Here is a 19,219-nt window from a genome sequence, read left to right as displayed (position 1 = left end):
GAACAGCCACTGTGTGATGCATCCTCGACGCAAACCTTGCATTGTTCCTCTGGACCGCAGTGTCACGGCACAACACAATGCATCAAGGACTCAGGGCACATTTCTTAGCAGACCTAAGTTGGTCCCTGTAGCTGGCCCGCGCTCCATCGCCTAAGCTTGTGACTTTGTCCCTGTCCAGGGTAACCCCAGGTGACGCTTTGTGCTTTTAAGTACTATTTTTACCTAGATTTTTTTTATTGCATATCACCGGGTCTACTAATTGGATTTTTGTTGTTTTGATCTTAAATAATGTATTAACATTTACTCTATTTTTCTAAATGAGTGTGGGATTTTTCTTATGTTGTACTTTCACATTATTTCTGTTTGTGTGCTGCATAAATACTTTACACATTGCCTCCAAGATAAGCCTGACAGATTTGGTATCAAGCTACCAGAGAATTCAGCACAGGTTCATTTAGTAACTTTTGTGGTTCACCCTGACAGGGATTGTGCCTGTTGCTTGAGAAGGATTTTACAACCCTCATCCAACAACCCAATTTTCTACATATGACCTTACATGCACAAGGTCTATCGCGGTCTTCCTGCTTCGACCCAGCTAGTTGTCATCATATGTCAACTGACACACAACCTGGAAAGACTGATTGTCTTGGCTACCTGCTTTTGAAATATGAGGTATGGTGGGACTTTGTAGGAGAGAGCCAAAGAGGATTCCAGAAATGTTAAGGTAAACCGTGAAAATATCTGACAAAATACTTATGGATAAGTTCTCACTACAGTCTTGTTTTGGGCAATGACTGAAACATTCAATGAAAACATATCACTAAAGTAAAGTATTAACTTACAAAATTAACTTGCAAAATGATGTGTATATGTTTCTGTTCATTAGTAACTTCATCAGGTCAAATGGGCCGACCTTTTGTTTAGTGGTAGCTTGAAAATGTATGAATTGCACGGCTGGCACAAATGTGCACATTGTTAAAGACATATTTCCCTATAGCACAATTGATCCCACCTGACCGTATTGCCTCTTCCACCTTTAGTGTGGCTTGTACGTGTCCAGCCATGCTAGGCGTGGACTCCATAAAGTGGTTCTATGCTTAGTAATTGACCCATTTTCTCCTTTGTAATACAGAAAATAGTTACAGTGTAGCCAATAGTGGTCAAGTAACCTGGTACCCTCAGCCAGCAGTGACTAAGTGCCAAGCAGATTAACTCGGTGTCAGTTCTATGGCAGGCAAGACCAGGATATAATCTAAGCTGTCATTTGAAGATGGCAGAGGAGTCCGAGAGCAGAGAAACAATGTAATTATGCAGAGGGTAGTAATATTGTTGAATGGCCCTGATTTCATAGGTCTACTGTGCCATTCTTTTGTGGTAGCATCAAATTGTTACAGCACAAAGCTGTGAGAGCTGATCTCATACATCCAGTTATTGCTTAATGTTTATACTAAGATTATTATAGTTATGGGGAAGGTTTGGAAAATAAACAACCACTCAGAGCTGCTTTGTGTTACCTGCTGATACATAAGCTGAGTGTAAAGAGGAGACATACAGTATATCTTACAGAGAAATATTTATTATCAGCCCCCAGAAGAGCATCCACCTTGTCCAGATGTACTAAACCTCACTACACATTCTGAAAAATGGAATGTACATAAAGACAACAGTACCAAACTAAGGAAGAACAAGCCACACAACACACATCTCCCACCTTATGTGAATGGAACAAACCATGACAGTACATGACAAATGTTAACATATGGTCTGAACTGTGGCGCCTCCTCTGCAATGGCGGAGGAGCATCGCCCCCGCCAGACTCAAAACCTGTATAATAACACAATAATAAAACGGGTTTATTGTAGTTTTATTTTTCAGATTCTGATGGCAGGCAAGTCTTGGGGGAAGGGCCATCGTGAGGGCAGTGACGAGTGGGAGGGATGAGCATTGTTATCAGTGCGCATGTCGGTTTGGCCAGCCGTCTCAGAATGGCCAAACCAACATGTGCACTGAGCGGTCTCCAACCCAGCTGCTTTGTTGTGTTGGAGACAGCAAACACAGGTTCCCAGTCTCTCTGGTAGCGCAAATTCATGGTGCTCAAGCCAATCCTGATTCAGCTTTCACGCATGAAAGAAGCGTCAGGTTTGGCCGCAGGGGACACTGAGAGCCTTTGTGCTGCAGTGAGGACACGCAGCAGAAGAGCGTCCGGCGGCAAGTAAGTTATTTTTCTCCTATTTTTTTTTAATGTTGTCTTTGTTGTCCGCTTCCCCCCCACCTACCCGTCATCTGTCCCCCCAGCCCAGCCACTCCGCCCGCAGACCAGCCGCTACTGGGTCTGAAGGGACTATAGCATTGTCTGTAAAAAAGAAATACATAGAAACTATACAGTATGTTCAAAATATAAGATTTGAAGAAACCAACTCTGCAGAGAAGCTTAGAATTGAGGTTATATGCACCATAAATCCTCCAGCTTCCTTGGTACATCCACCAGGCAACAATTTTTCCTGTTTTAACCACTTCCCTTTGAGTGCTATCTATGACTTCATTATTCTTCCCTTGTGCCATGCCATCGCACGTTCTTTTGAATATGTCACAATTAACTTGATTTTGTGCGCATTCTTTACCATCTTTGTCAATCTGAGTTCTGTCTCATAAACGCCACCTTCAGAATTCTCATCCTGCACATTTCCCTGTGCTACATATCTTTGCATATCCTCTGCTGTAAGTCAATGAAAATCCTGTCCATGCAATGGTTTGGCACAATTTTGTTCCCCAATGTATATTACTGCATAGGCCCACCAGATCATATGATACACTTTACCATCACTGAATTTAGCAGCATTGGTAAGCACTTTTATGACCTTGAAAAAACACTCTACTTTGGACACCCTGGTACCTTTCCTGACACAAACTAATTGTCCTTCTTTAGATACGACTCCATGTTTTTAATCATCATATTCTTTATATGTGATATGTCTAACCTGGACATTTTTCTAACCACCTATGGGGGCCAATCAACCATTCTGGTATTAGCCATCCATCCCCTTAGTAATTGGATGTTATTTTTAAATCCCTGTATTCAAAATACGATCTAACTTGGACGGTTAGATCTTATTTTGTAGTTAGTATGTCTGGCTACAGATAATATGGACAACCCATTAGATGATTCCATAGGTTCTATGACCACAGCTTCTTGTATCTTCCTCAAGTTATCAGGAGGAAGGGGAGAGGATGTGGAGTTACGGCCAGAGCTGTCGACTTTGGAACTGGGGAATCAGGTTTGAGTCTTGGCGCTGGCTCAACATCCTGTGATTCTGGGCATATCACCTAATTGCTCCGTAACTAAAACATGACTGTCCTTGTGTAATGTAACTGGTGCTCATGTAAAGTGCTCAAACACTTTTGAGTTGCTATAGTGCTATATAAAACTGGAAAACAAGAAGAAGAAAAAGTAGGAGGGGGAAGGCAGGGCAAAAAAAGAAAGGGATACAGGCTATGAAAAAGTCTTCTTCTCAGACATATCTACTGGGCATCTTGCCTCAGGGAGGCACAACTTCTCACAATGTAAGAGCTGGGACGAGGAAGGCTAGGACATGGAGTAATAAAGATTACCAGTATGGTATCTGGATATTATCAACACAGCTTTGCTTTGTATACCCTCACCCAATACTCACATGACTTTACATGCTACTCTGATGGTTTCTCCTGTTAGATTGGAGTTTCTTCATAAGTTATTCGTATAACAAACATTCTTCAAAAGGAAGGGCATTTTTTCCGGCAATGTATCAAAGTGTGCTCCAGCAGCGCCATACATAAGACTTAATGTACTGGATATTTAAATAACAGCTAAAAACACTGACAACTGAAAATAATATTGAACTGTTCCTGTTTGCTAAAGTAGTGAGTATAATCAAATCACAAAAGAAATACGAGAATGAACATCTGAACAATAAATAAATTAATACGGAATAGTGAGGTCAGATGAGAAATGTATGTTACTATAGTTACACACTTTTCTCTACCTTCATTGGGAAACGTGATATAATAAAAAAAGAAATAGAACACGAAACGAGCTAACTTTCAACGCACATAAAAACAAACACACAGTACTCCGAAAATACATTTTTTGATATTAAATTATTTATGAAGGAATTAATTAATAGTTCTTATACAGCGCACAGCTACTCAGAGAGTGTGCCGGCTGCGCTTAGGCAACTAAAGACAGAAAAGGAGCAAGAAACAACAGGAGTACTACAATCCCTAAAGTTTAAATAAAAATGTTTTCAATTGTGTTTTTAATCTTGTTTCCTCTGTGATGGTTCTCAGATGCCTAGGCATCCGATTCCTCATGTTGCCCGCTTCAAATTGGGGGGCTGAGAGTAGACCAGCACTTCTGGAGAGCAGAGACCTTCCTGGTCTGTATTCCTTGATCCTCTCATTAAGGCACATGGGCCCTTTGTTGTGGATGTGTCAGTCTCAGAGCTGTGTTCATACTAAGTGGCTGGACAGGCAACCAGTGCAGCTTCACCTGTAGCTGAGATACCAATGCGTGCTTAAAAATGGTGTAAGGTAGGCAGACCGTCATGTTCTGAACTACTTGAAAACGCTGCACCACATATTCAGGAAACACAAGTCCATGAAAGATTAATGACTGTCATGTGGTCAGTCGGTATAGACACCTGCTACAAACATCCACTGCGTTACAGCTCAGTGTCTGTAATGTACAAATGTCATACAGTGACAGACGTCACAGGAAGCTATGAAATAAACCAATCCGAACGTACAGTTGGGATACCCTTGCCTAATATACAAACGTAGTGCGTGTACAAAAAGTCTTATTGTGTGACATGAAGTGCACAATCAGTGAATGTGCAGAGGTCATAACACATGAAATACATCATCAAAGAATGTACGGACATAATATGCCAACAGTAAACACACCTTCAGTTAAAGTGCAGACACCTAATTGACAATGAATACACCAGAAGCTAATGTACATACGTCCTATGGAATGACATCAAATGCACCAGCAATCACTGTGCTGGCGACGTATAATGGCAGGAAATGTTACTACAGCAATTCATGAACTAAGGTCTTACACTGACATGGAATACATCAGGGGACATATCATGGTGCCTTTTTGTGCGCGAACTGGGTCTGTGTGCTTCTCTGTGGTGTCTTGAGCACATACATTAACTTGGAACTATCTCCTAGTTAATGCATGTTTTCCTCACAGCAGAGCTGGGAACCACAGAGCAGGGATTGCCTCTTGGTGTTTCCGAGCTCTGCTGTCAGAAAAACATGTATGAACTCGGAGATGTCATACAGCTTTATTACATTCAGCCAATGTACAGGCAATGACACAAAATGCAACATACATGAATGTACATCAGTTAGAGTAAAATGAAATACAGCAGCGTTGAATACACACTTGCCAACAGTAGTGACAATCCCTACACAATGTAAATTATATAAAATATCCCACCACTGAATGTGCAGACGTTATACACAGCCACAAACTATACCGGTAATGAGAGTAAAAATGTCAAACAATGACTGAACATGAAACACACCAGTAGCGAACGCACAGACGTACGATTACATGCAAACACATCAGCAGTGAATTTTCTTCCGTTGTACAATCAGTGCTTTAAATGGGCCGGATCTGTCAGGTGCTGAGTACCTGCACTTCTTTATTTTGAGAGGGAGAGTACCTACCTGCACTTCTCAGCAGAGGTGCAATATTCTTAATTGGAGAGTACCAGCACTTCTGAGAAGCTAGTAGGCACTCTGGTAAAGGGTACCCACTAGCTTCTATTGGTCCATTCATTGCAAGCACCGTGGACAATTATGTGAAATGTTCCAACGTTGAATGTACAGACATCAAACAATGACAAGAACGAACAACACATGAAATACATCAGCAGGCAACGGCCCTTACCTTGCTCAAGTCTGTACAGCCTCTTCTCGAGTTTCTCCATGTCGTTCAGAACCAGAACCCGGATTTGTTTACTTTGCACCATTTTGGCTTTGTGTGGTGTCCCTTTCTTTCAGGTACTCAGCAATCACAGAAAAACGAATCCCGTCCCTAAGAAAGAACAACCCGTCAGACAAGGAAACCGTCCAATTGACTAAACAAAACCCACGAAGCCCAGCTGCAGTTGATCCCTGCACACTTACATGTTTAAAGCAAAGAAACACACTCAAATAACGTGCCACCTGAGTCCTTTGAAGAACGTCCACTCCTAGGGGCGAGCAGACTGTGCGCGAGAAGGGTCAGTGCTGCCCGGCACACCAACCACAGCACCCAGCAGACATGCAACGCCTTTCACAAACCTCGCGCGGACGTGTGGGCACACAAGGACAGTTGTGTGACCTCCGGTGCTGCAGACGACCCTGCCTGGCAGCTCACCCGAGACCAGCAACAATGACCCGGTCAAAGCAATGACAGAAGCTCGGACGGGGGGCGAGGAGGGAGGTCGCATCTGTCACTAGAGGGAGAGGGGATTACTTACAACTCACAGCTTTAGGAGGCATGTGAAAGTCACAGCATAGAAAGAGTATTAGGAACGGCGACTGGTGGGTGATACTATGGTTCTCATGACTAGTAGAGATGTGGGGTCAGGGGATAAGAGGGGATTTCAAGGGCAGGATATGGGGATTCCAAGGGAAGAGTAAGGTTGTCAGTAGATTTGTAGCTACGAGATTATTTTTTGTAAAGGTTTTTATAGTGCGAACCTAGCCTGAGGGCATTAGAGCTCTTTACAAGAGAGTCTCACGTTAAACATTTTTTTTTCTCTAGACACAGGGAGATCAAGTGATTTCCCCAGGATCACAAGATGCTGAGCCGAGGCTGGGATTTGTACCTGGTTCCCCACTTGAAAGTCTGCAACTAGCCGCTAGGCCACATTTCCTCCCATGATATCAGAAGAACTTGGGAACATAATGTATGGTCATGGGAGGAAGTGTGGGAGGTGATAGGAGCTTGAGGGTAGAGATCTTTCTGAACTTGGGGCATGGAGAGTTTTTATTTTGTGTGCAGTGAGAAGTCAAAGCTTAGGTTCTGCGAAAAGATCGCTCTAAGGCAAGAGGGGTAGAAAAAATCCCAGAGCTTGAGTACATGCTTGGATATGTTAGAACCTAGGGAAAAGAGATGCAAGAGTCTGGAGAATAAAAAGGTGGCGTCTGAGCTCTTGAGCAGGGAAATATAATACTTGGATGCAGGGAAATGTCATGGCTTGCTGGGCAAGGCCATGTTATACGTGTGGCATTGAGATGTCTGGTTGTTGGGGTAGGAAGATGTAATACCTTTGGAGGAAAGGGACATCACAACCTAGGGGGTAGGAATATATGAGAGTTTACGTATGGAAGGAAGGGGGCAAAGGATTAGGTACTGAAATGTCATGGCTTGGGGGAAGGGATATGTCAAAGGCTGGATACCAAAAGATGTCAAAACTTTTAGACTGAAAGCTTTCAGAGCTTGGGAAACATGGATGTTGAAGGCTGGGGGCAGGGAGGCGTTAGACATTGGGGGAGATAAATATCAGGGCTGTGAAAAGAAAATGTTTGGCTCTGATGAGTAAAATGAGAGAAGGTCTTGGACAGAAGGGCGAGCCCAGAAATAGAAGCAGGAACATGCAAGTGGTTGGGGCAAAGTGATGTCAAAGCTTAGGGGTGAGAGCTATATCAAAGCTAATTTGGTTGAACAAATGTGAGATCATGGGGGAAAGAAAATGTCAACCTTCGCAGGACATGGTGATGTCTTGAGCTTGAGGAGCTGTGGGGAGAAGAGATCAGATCAATAAGTTCAGGAGAGCTTAACGATTACCAGTAATAAGATTATTGGTTCCAACAACACACCCTGTTATGTGAATTTTAGGGATTTCAGATTATTTCTCTGGATCAACACAGTGAAGAGTGACAGAAGTTATTGAATAGACTATTTCAGCAGTGATTCAATCAGCTGTCACTTGCCCTTGTGTTCAAGTTCTCCATATCAGAGCCCACGGTTAAAGTTGTGAATGAAGTGAAATTATTCACAAGTGGTTTGGGCGATCCATCAGCAGTCACCCAAAGCCCAAGATGTGATCCATTTATGTATCTCCATAACCTCATGGAAGGGCTCTAGCTTCCAGCAGCATGCCACAATCCTGTAGGATTTGCGCAAATTACAACCCTGCACAAGCATCTACTCACAGACTTCATTCTATAAGAAATATGAAGGGACTGTAAGCACATACCATGCCTCCTTGTTTACAAATTTCAGAACGATATACAGCGGTAATTGATAATAAAACTCATAATTTAGTTACAAGTTTTTCTTAAGAGTACTTCTAGAAGTAAGAGGCGTTTTCTATTAGTATTTTGTCCTAATGCAAACAGTAATTCTTGTGTAGCAAGATAGCTGTAAAATAGTCTGATATTGGCAAACAGACCCTACATTCGGAATTTCCTAAGGGGATGCAGAGTTTAGCCAATGGTACTCCAAGAAATAAGGAAATACACATTTGGGTCTGGTGCCATCTCAGGGGAGGGATGAATAACTGAGTGGTTTCAATCATGTGTCAGAATATTTTCTTCTCCGTGCAGAAAAGGCCATATTTCTGTCCTCAACAGAATGACATGCATGTAGTGATGTTTCTTTTAGTCATATATACGATCTTATGTTTGGGAATCAACTGGGGTTATGTCAATGTAATTTACCTCTACTCCATCTTCTGTAAAAGTAGGGCGTGTACCAGTTTATCAATATTAACATTTATAATTTAGATGTTAATCACGCTAATCAAGGTTGATTAGTTCCCCTTATAAGGACAAATATTTAGCTAACACACTGAATGTTATTGTTTCTGTTGTTCATATGTTTTTATTGCCATGAACAAGAACCAGACTACAGCAACTAAGTACACAATCAAAACCTTAGCCATTTACTACACAGTGGTGGCATGTTTCACCAAAATTCACATTATCAATTACGCTATATAATGTTGTAGCATACGACTGAAAAAAGAAGAAAAAACTAGCACTGGCAAGAATTCTTGTGTTTTAATATGCTTTTGCATGCAAACACAGGCATGCAAAATACTATTTGTACAGAGTCTCTGTGTAACCTGCCTCTTTCTGTGCCTAGGGAGTCTCTGTCCTATTTGAATCACAAGTATGTGCAAAATCACCACTGATGCTTCATCAACAGGAGTGTGGAACCACTTTTAGGAGAGCACACCATACTTGGAGGAGAAAAAAACTATTTAAAGTGCAAAACCCTTAGGGGCAACATCAACAAGAGTGTGGAGACACATTTGGAAGCAACGACTCCTTCAGGGGAAAAAATAAAAGCACTATCACAGTTAGGTGCAACATCACCCTTGGTGCAAAGTCAGCATGGGTGTGATATACATCACATTCCCCATGCAAAATCTCTTAGTACAAAGAAGAAATGCACTAGTAGTATATATTAGGCGGTTAAAAAGTATGTGTGCATCAGTATAATATCAAACTTAATTGTCAGAACACTGTGGTGCAAAATCATCTTTGCAGCAACATCAAAGTATAAAAACATTTAGGAGCACGAAGGGCAATTGGGCTTAAAAATCAACCTTCTTGCAGAGTAAGCAGCTTAGTGGGATTACACTTAGGAGCAAAATCACATATAGGTGCAAAGCACATTAAGTTGCAAAAAAGGGCAGGAGTGTGAAAACACTTCCCAGAGCAATAAAAACATTTATGTGCATTGTGAAGAGGGTTTTTTAGACTTTTTAGTTGTGAAAACATTTAGCAGCAGAAATCACATTTAAGTACACAACACATTTTGGTGCAAACTCAATCTTGGTACAAAATCAGCTGGGGCGTTCGGGAGAACCTCTCGAAAAAGCAGCAAAATCCCCCAGTGGTTCTCCACCAGCTAGCACACAGGTGCCTAACTGGAACATCCACCGATTTCGTCCTGCAGCAGGCTCTGTTCTTTCTAATTATCCCCCTGGAGAAAGAGTGCAGGAGGAGTGGAAGGGAACTACTCCAGGATCTCTGAAAAGAGGCACTCTTCATCAGGCCCAGCAGGTTTAGACACCTACCTTACATTCTGTTGGACAGAAGATCTATCACAGAACCATCCCACTGGCAACGTGTTGCAATCAATACCACACTTACACCACCACTGTGCCATTCTCAATTATCAACAGGCGCCGGCTTATACCCCTTCACTTGCAACTGCATGCCTTGCTTGCTTATCTCCATGGGTGATAAGATCTACATTAAAACAACACAGGGTTTTAAGCTAACTGGAAGTGTTTCCCAAAACACCTTCACCTGTCCCAGATTGTCTACGCACTCATCCAACACAACCCAAAACATTGCTGCAGCCTGGACAGCCCACAAGCACTTGCAAATACCACCAACATTGCAGTGCTTGGAAGCTATGTTGTCCTGCCTCCCTAACTATTATGGAAATAAAAACATACAAGCTGAACACATAAAAGATTCACTGACAGAAGAGCAGCAGTTGGAATTACCATTGTAAAGCTATGCCAATTACTATTCAGGCCTATATCATTTGACGACATATTCCTAGAATACCTATAGCCAATAACCATCACTCTCATGAAGAACAACTTTACAAGTCCAGCTGAGATCACGTGACTTTGTCTTGTAACCTCTGCACATGCCCCATTATGAGATACGCTTAGAACACATCCACAAAAGAAGTGATCGAGAGCGACTGGTGCACTGATGAGAAGTTTTCAGACCATGCTTTAGCCACTGACAGCACATTTTCCAGCTTTAAGCATGTTAATCATCTTTAAAGTTGTCAGTGAGCGCCCAAAAAGAAAACATCAGACCCTGAGATCCCCTGCAAAATACAGAGAAGGAGCAATCAGAAGGTTTCTGGTTCAATAAATTCTAAAAGGAAGAATCTGAACTAATCCAAGCCACTGCCCCTTTTCGAGCGGAATAAATGGTAGGGCCCCATGGTTGACCACACCAAAAACTGATGAGAACAACCATCACGATGAGACAGGCAACTCCATACTCCCATCCAGTATGTATTGTAGATATCTAGAAGACACCCCAGAATCATGTTTTGAGCAAAATGTATTTTGAAAACTGCTAACATTGGCTGAGAGTGTGGCCTCAATGATCTTTTTATGCAAAGGTAGGTTGGTGTGCCTCTTCGTGTGGTCAGTGTTGTTTGATTTAAAAGGAGAAAAACGAAGAATAGAAATTATTCCACCTCCCACGAATTAACAACTGCCCAGGGAAATCCAAGTCTTACACGGGCAGAACACAAGTGCAACAAATGGACAACGCGACAAGTAACTGGAAAACTGAAGTTTGATCAAAGGAAAAACAGAAAAGAGTTCAATCAAGCAGTTGTTTGTGCTTAACAGTACTGAGAGACAAAAATCATAGATGCAGGCTCCTCGTTTTCATGCCTCTCATTGATCCCTGCACCCACTGATGCAAGAGCCCAACTTACGACTGCATGCATTACTCTTAATGTACTCCATAACTCCACCCAGTTCCACCTGGATGGAAAACGGAAAATCTGTGGCGCTCAACGAGGATCAGGGAATACCCGAGTTCCTCCTGTTCGAACTACTGACTTTTAAGGCAAGAACACTATGTGAGACAGGCATTATCTGGTGGTGGGACAAACCTTTGGAATTCTCTCCCACCAACCCTTCGCACATTCTCTTGTTTGCTTACATTCAAAAGAGAACTCGAAATCCTCCAATTTGAAAGTCCCTTTGTTTAAAGTGGGGCTTGTTACTCGCTCCTCCAATGTTGAGTTGAACTGCCTTTCCTGTTACGAAATATGTGCTCTCGCCGCACTCGTGGTTACTTACTGCTGAGTTACTATGATGGCTTAGTAACTACTTCTTGTCCTGTAACGTACCTGATGTATGAACTGTTTGTTCCTTGTTTTTCTGGTCCTAATAAGATATTTTTAACCAGAACTCACTCCCTGCCCTATTGTAAAGTGCTCTAATGCCTTTGGGACAAGTATGTGCTATATAAATAAAATCTGCAATTACAAAATAAACATTTGTGAGACTTCCTTCTATGTCAGTGTGTTTATGTAAAATGGTGGAACTCCTCAGCCTATATACCCCTGGTTAAGGAACTGAAAGCGCAAGACAATCATAAACCAACACTGTCGTGGAGAGACCCCCACCACAAACTAATACTTCTTCAGGGGGGAGAAGTAAAAACGATTGCTCATTCCTAAACAATAGCACATTCACCACCTCAAAAACTCGAACCACTACCCACTGTTTTGTGCTGCAGCATTCCTTTCAATTACAGAAAAACAAATTCAATCCGATTCACACATGAACGCCTCTTCACTGACAACAAATGTGTCCTTGTGTAACGTAACTGGTGCTCGTGTAAAGGGCTCCAATACCCTCGGGTCGAGTGCGCGCTATAAAAATCTGCAAAAATAAAAAATAACAAAGCTGGCAGAGAGGAAGGGAAGTAAGTGGTAGGTCAGCAAAGTCTAACCGTGCAATGCCTACAAAGAAATAGCGTGAGTACCCTATAGACAAGTAGTGGGGGAGCCACCCAGGATCACAGAGACATACAGCTACCTTCAGTGGAGAAACGCAAATGCGTCACTAGTGGTCAGATGTCATGGGTTGTGGAGAAGTCACGATTTGGGATATTAAAAGGACTCTGGAGGTGTAAGGGGTGGTTTAGAAGTGTCATCTAATAGGTGTGATGGCGAAGTCAGGGTTTGTAATGTTGAAAAGTGTCAGAGGTGTGGCGGTGTCAGCGGTGGTTCAGAGTGTCAGCTGGTGGTAGGGGTTTGGATAGGGGGGGCAGCTCTCAGGCGTCAGCTGTCAGTGGGGGCTCGCTCTCGGCTCACTGAATGCGACGACCTGAGGCTTTGCTGGTCAGATTGCGGTGTTTGCCCTTGGATGGGTGCCTGTGTCGCTGCGCGCAGAGAGCAAGGCGGACACATGAAGGTTTTGGCCGAGGGTGAGGAACAAGCAGCAGGTGCTGTTGTAGCCGCTGCTTTGCATTCTGTGTATAAATAGCCCCCCGTGCAGAACTGCCCTCTCAGTACTCACAGGTATGTAGCGGTGGGACGTGCAGCACAGGCAGACAGTGAGAGGTGGTGCAGGCCGGGGGCGCTTGGGGGTAGGGACCGCCCTCCGACCCTCCCCGGGGTGGAGCTCTGAAGAGATTTCCCCCCACCTAACTGGTTGTAATCGTTGGAGAGGCGGGCGTAAAATGTATACAATGGGCTACGGTCTGACCATGGCAGAGCCGTGTGCCGGGGAGGAGCAGAGGATGTGGGGGGCGTGGTGGGCTGGGTGTCCCTGGGATGAGTATTATTCTGGGCGTGGGGTAAGTAAAAGTGTCAGGGAGGTGTGTTCTTTCGGCCAGAGAGGGTGGGCTGTGTTTTTTGTAGGGGAGGATGTATCTTCATATATACCGTATCCAATTAGGGGTCGGGCTCAAGCTACCTTCAATCCTTTGGCTGTGTGAGTCCAAAGTCACCAACTTGATCCACATGATGATACTTACTTTGAGGCAGTCCTGCATTTTCAGACAACGGTATTAAATATGTAATGACTCGCATGACTGATATTTAAAAGGAGCAATGAAACTACGACTCCCAGCATGCTTATTGTTAGTGGCTGAAACATCACTGACAATATTGAAGGTCACGTTCTTGACATTGCAGTCTCGCGAGAGCGTGGTTTCTCGCGAGAGGAGGCTACGCTCTGTTTGCTTTTCGAGAATGTTGTTGGTGGGTACCGTATTATCTGTTGCTAAGTGCGAATTGTTGGGGGTGGGCTTCATTACGGGTGTAGGGTTGTTCTGTTTTTTATTATATCAATGCTACACCTTGCACCGGTATTGTTGCCTGTGCTCCCAAGAATGCAGCAAGTTGGCGCGCGGGATGTCATCCGGCCCACTCGCCGCTTCCTACCGTACTAACTCCGGTGTTCAGGACGCTGCGACCCTCTCTGTGAATCCTCTGGCTGGGCGGCAGTGATGATGACCATATCTGAGTTCTAGCTTCCGAGCATTCTCTGGTGAAGAGGGAGGCGTGATTCTACCGATAAAGGGGTGTGCCAGGTAAACGTGGTGAAACACGGCATATCAACACTAAAAGGGCTCTCCGCGGAGCTCGTCTGTTAACTTACGTTATTTCATCACCCAAAGTATTACAAATTGGCCACCAGCGCTAACACTGTCTAGTGCCGAGAAGGCCAACACATGTAGCATTATACCACCTTATTCGTTGCTGGCAAATTGTACACAGAGGTACCTGAGTGAATTTTTTTTTAGCATTGTCAGTCAAAGTAACGTTTATTTAGACCACGGGTCTTTAAACAACATAAAAACATAACATTTTTATAAATATTCTAAAATCATCACAATTTCATTAACAGTTGCCATTAAAATAGACTGATTTCCATACTCTTCATAACAAAATTACACAATTACTCAATATATAGACCATAGACACAACTGTATATAGACATAAATATCCGATAAAACTATCTAAAACCCAATTCCATCACGACTTTAAACCTTAAATTTCATTTTCCATTAAAAACCTTTTTACGGCATTCATATATCTCCCAATAGCTATTGCTATTGCAATGTCAAGGTTTGGCATATCTATGAGGAGTTCCAACAGCTTGTGCATGCGATACGGTATCATATTTTAAAAAGATGGGGCGTAAAAGCAGTTTCCACAGGCGTAATACTTTTAAACAATCTACTAATATGTGCAAAATATCACATTTTGTGCCTATCATACATGTATATTTGCCATCGGGTTGCATAATTTCTATTTTTATTCTCCCATTTATCGCGCAGGGGTTGATACCAATTCTCAATCGTAATACTTCTGCTCTGAGCCATCGGTTAGGTCATGTATCCAAGTAGGGGTACCAGGTTTCTTTCAGCCAACTATTTATCATATATTGCACCGATTTTTGTTTATTTTTTCTATCTCAGATACTCCGTCATCCGTCCTACACAGTTCTGTCCCTAGAGTTATGAGTTCGCTCTTAGTAGCTTCAACTTGTAATGTCTGACAAATTCTCACATTTAGGTTCCCACAAACCGAATACAATTTCTTTCTGACCTCTTAGGCCCATTTTAAGTCGCTATGCTGGATCTCATTTTACACCATTGCAACACTTTCTGGACCTTTCCCGGACCCAGTCTTTTCCAAAATCTTAATGGAGCCAATTGACCCTGTACATTACATGATGTCATCCCCAGCTCTAATCTAATTGCCTGGATCCTAGATGAGCCCGGTAACGACATTAGGGATTTTATACTTTTCCCTTTCTCAATATCCCATCTGCTTTTACCACTTAAGCAGAGAACTTATGCTCCATATTGTAGTTGGGGGAAAGGGGGAGGGGGGTTATTATGGCACTGTAGGCCTTTATCAACTGTCTATGGGACATTTCCCCATAGACATGGTTAAATTTTTTCAATCCACACACTGATATATATATATATGGGCCATAACTTTCAGGGCCTTCAGGTGCGTGTTGCAAAAACAACAGTTGATGAACAGAATGCAGATCAATGTCATACATTCACCCCAGTACAGAGATCTGGGCCTAAATCCATTGGTTTTTTGCTCACCATGCCGTTCCAGTTTGAACCGTGCCATATGCAAATCAGTCTTGACCCTGTGCCTCATGGGAACAATCCAGCCCGAACTGCCAAGCCAGGTCTTCCCTGGACTGGAAACAAGCATCCTAGGACCGGTTTCGGGTGCGTGTGCCACTTTAGGGACCTATCAAGCCAGACTCCTAAGATATTTATATTCATTCACTATTTCCAGTTTTGTTGGGCCCAAATACCAATTACACTTCTGATCTCTTTTTCTGAAGCATAACATTTTGGTTTTATCCATGTTTACAGTTAAATGCTTTGCCACACAATATTCTCTGAATGCATTTAACTTCCTTTGTAGGCCCACCTCTGTTTAGTCAAGGATTACTAAATCATCTGCCTACAGTAAACACAATAATTGTTTTCTGTTCATTATCGGGCTTGCACTTTTATCTACCTCCAACATAGATGGCAGACCGGCAAAAAGTATGGCAAAAAGTAGAGGGGCCAGCACACAGCCCTGTCTTAGACCGTTATTAATCAATATTTTCAGTGTCCACGTCCCCACCATATCCTTAAAAATTTGGACCCAATTCAGTCTGTGTAACTCCTGTATTACAATCAATAGTCCTTCTGGGATGTCATATTTTCTGAGGGTCTCCCATAGGCACTTCCGATCCATCAGGTCGAATGCCGCACGGAAGTCTACAAAACAACAGTACAACTGCCCTCTTTGCTCTATAGACTTCCGCGCAACCGCCCATAGGGCAAAACAGTGGTCAATCGTAGCGTGGCCTTCCTTAAAGCCACCCTGTTCCACAGGCAGAATCGACCAATGCTCCACCCAATCCTTCAATCTCCCCAGAATTATTTTAGCAAAGACTTTCTCGCCAACATCCAGCAAGTTAATAAATCTATATTTTTTGGGGGTTTCATATCTCCCTTCTTATGTATAGGTCTAATTGCTGCCCCCCTCCAATTGTTGGAGATTTGGCCCGATTCTAATATGGCCAAGAATATTTGTGATAGAAATTTAGCCCACCAGTTTAGCTGTGTCTTTATTATGATAGCGGGAAGGTTATCCGGTCCTGCTGCACGGGTTAACTTTATCTTTCTTATAGCATGCTTTATATTTTCTACTGTGAAGTACGTTTTTATATCTTCAACTACCCCTCCCCAGTGTAATTTTTCGTTACTTCAGATGCTTTACTTGTACCATACAGTTCACCTAAGTACTCTTCCCATGCTGCTTCTTCCACTACACAGCACATAGCCCGGGGGAAGGGGGCTGTCCTGAGGCTTCCTGTATCAGCTTCCAAAACACCCGTACATTTTTTGCTTCAATGGTTTCCAACAGATTTTTCCAACATTTCTCTTTATAAATCCTCTTCTGGTTCCTTATTGACATTTTATATTCCTTTCTCAACTTTTTTTCAGTTTTATAAATCTACCCTGGTCATATACATCTCTAAGGTTTCTCTCTTCTTATCAACCTTTTCTTATTCATACATTCCACATTAAACCACTTTGTTCGCCTTCGTTGTATTGTTCACGTCTCAACAGGACATACTTTCTTTTTGTACTCTGAGACATTGTACAACATGTTCTATTGTTTTTTCAAACCATTCCAATTTGTGACCCCTAACAATTTTCATGTTTAACTTCTGTTGAAAGTTGGCCAATTTTACCAAATATTTATCTGTTAATCTCGATGTCAAGCGCTTAGGGTACTCTTATTGTTGGGTAATTACTATATCGTGGTGGCTCATAGGTCCACTAATTAATTCAAATTGCAAAGGATTATGATTGCTACCTTATCTTTGAATTACCCCAAACCCTTTTACTGTTGCAAAATTCCATGCATGAAGAAAGACAAAATCAATAGGGCAATGTTGTGTGCCTATCTTAAGTTTGTTTTGCTGGGCTATTGGTTTCTAGCCTACCTTTCAGACTAAATAACCCCTTTGTCCACAAATACTTCCCTAATGCTATATCTTGACTAGAAGAAATACAGTCAGGGAAGTCCGCTAACATTATATAATATTAACGCAATATTTCTTTAAACCAGGGATCTAATCTTTTTGGATTCAGTTTATGATTACAATCTCCCATTACAATGATCATATCATTACCATACTTCTCACAGTGTCCACATCTTCCTTAAAATAACCCATCTCTACCCTATATGCCTAGTGGCATCCCCACTGCATGTAGACCTTAATAAGTACCACGCTTTCATACATCCTATCAGTGACCAACATGGATACCCTGCAAACAACCATTTGCATTTTAAGTTTGACATGTGACGTGACCTTTTTCACAATCCTTGTTCTTATGAGTGTCATAATCGCCCCTCCCTTGTTGGACGACCAAACATTTCTTAGGTGGCCAATGGAGTTGGACAAAGCCTTCAATTACTGGGGTTTTGTCGTGTAGCCAAGTTTCTTGTGTCGGGTCCCTACTGATGCATAGGGGATGCGTTGGTTCTTCTCTGCAATGGGAGGTGATGAGTCGTTTTCTTACTGCGCTTCCGTGGCAATGCGGCTCGCAACGCCTTGATGCGATGAAGATCCGGTACAGTGCAACAAAGATGGCGTTTTCTTCTTGATGTGACACGATGCGTGCATGCCCAACGGCCGTGCGGCGACTCAACGATTCTTCTGAGCCGCGACAGGCCCTGCGACACCCTTCCCGGTGACCGAGCGGCATCTGATGCGCCGTCAATACTCTTCTCCGGCGATGCGAGGCGCTTCAGCAGCGATGCGACGACAGCGGCTGCGACACGCTTCTCCGATTCTTTGACAGCCAGGCAACCACTGCAGGCCAATTCCCCAAGCAGCACTTCAGCTTAGGGATAGTCTCTCTCCTCAGTCTCTCTGGTTCCTCTCTTCAGCAAAGGTTTCATCTTGTTTCCCAAAAGTGATCTAAAGGTCTGGGTCCCCCTTTTAATACACAGTTTCTCTTTGTTCTCTGAAGGCAGAGAGGCATTTGCCTAGTCCAAACCGGTTCTAGTCAGTCCTGGAGCACTCTGTTTACATGACTCCTTCTTTCCTTTCACAGGGCAGGGACATCAAACGCACCACAGGAGGTGGAGCTGGCATTGTGGAGGGAAGGCACAGCCCTATTCAGCTCCCAGGTGCAACTCCTCCCACCCATCTGCATGCTGATCTCTCTATTCAGCCCTGTGCTGAATCCCCCAGCCCCTGTCACTCAAACTCCAGACAAAGAATACACAACCTAGCAGAGGCAGGCTTGGATGGTTAGACAAGAAAATACCTACTTTCTAAAAGTGGTATTTTCAAACACAATGTTAAAACCAACTTAACTAAAAGATGCACTTTATCATTCTGTGTTCAGGCATACCAAACTCGAATTTCTACCTAGTTCCCTGAGTCAGTTAGGATTAGAAGATGTAATAATCAAACTGCCCATTCTGGCCTATGGGGAACAGGTAGCCTTGCAAAAGTGAAAAACGAAAATGGCTGTAATTCACTATTATGACATGTCACACACACCAGGGTATGTCCTACCTTATACTTACAATGCACCCTGCCCTTGGGCCTACCATAGGGGTGACTAATATGCAGAAAAGGGACGGTTTAGGGACTGGCAAGTGGGTGCACTT

General features: G+C 43.0%; 2 protein-coding genes across 7 annotated transcripts in view; one reads left to right on the top strand and one right to left on the bottom strand.

The window, feature by feature from the left end:
• AGL (amylo-alpha-1,6-glucosidase and 4-alpha-glucanotransferase) overlaps positions 1 to 14,064 on the bottom strand; it is a 453,547-nt gene extending 439,483 nt beyond the window's left edge. For 2 of the 5 annotated variants that reach the window (XM_085601873.1, XM_085601871.1), the window contains exons 1-2: positions 13,068 to 13,180; positions 5,939 to 6,085 (exon numbers count right to left, since the gene is read on the bottom strand). In XM_085601873.1, coding sequence (XP_085457999.1) covers positions 5,939 to 6,020 — 82 coding nt within the window. In that variant the 5' untranslated portion in view covers positions 6,021 to 6,085; positions 13,068 to 13,180. Of the gene's footprint in view, positions 1 to 5,938; positions 6,086 to 6,177; positions 6,349 to 13,067; positions 13,181 to 13,936 lie in introns of those variants that run through there. The other 3 variants (XM_085601874.1, XM_085601875.1, XM_085601872.1) reach the window with 3 other exon arrangements.
• Positions 13,653 to 19,219, top strand: part of SHLD1 (shieldin complex subunit 1) — a 30,202-nt gene continuing 24,635 nt past the window's right edge. The window contains exon 1 of one of the 2 annotated variants that reach the window (XR_014960630.1): positions 13,653 to 13,753. The gene's annotated coding sequence lies outside the window, so the exon portion shown is untranslated. Of the gene's footprint in view, positions 14,086 to 19,219 lie in introns of both variants that reach the window. The other variant, XM_085601876.1, reaches the window with a different exon arrangement.

Source organism: Triturus cristatus, chromosome 4_2, assembly GCF_964204655.1.
Source record: "Triturus cristatus chromosome 4_2, aTriCri1.1, whole genome shotgun sequence".
In the NCBI taxonomy this organism is placed as follows: domain Eukaryota; kingdom Metazoa; phylum Chordata; class Amphibia; order Caudata; family Salamandridae; genus Triturus; species Triturus cristatus.
The sequence above is the reverse complement of the archived record's forward strand: the minus strand, read 5'-3'. Positions and strand labels throughout refer to the sequence as shown.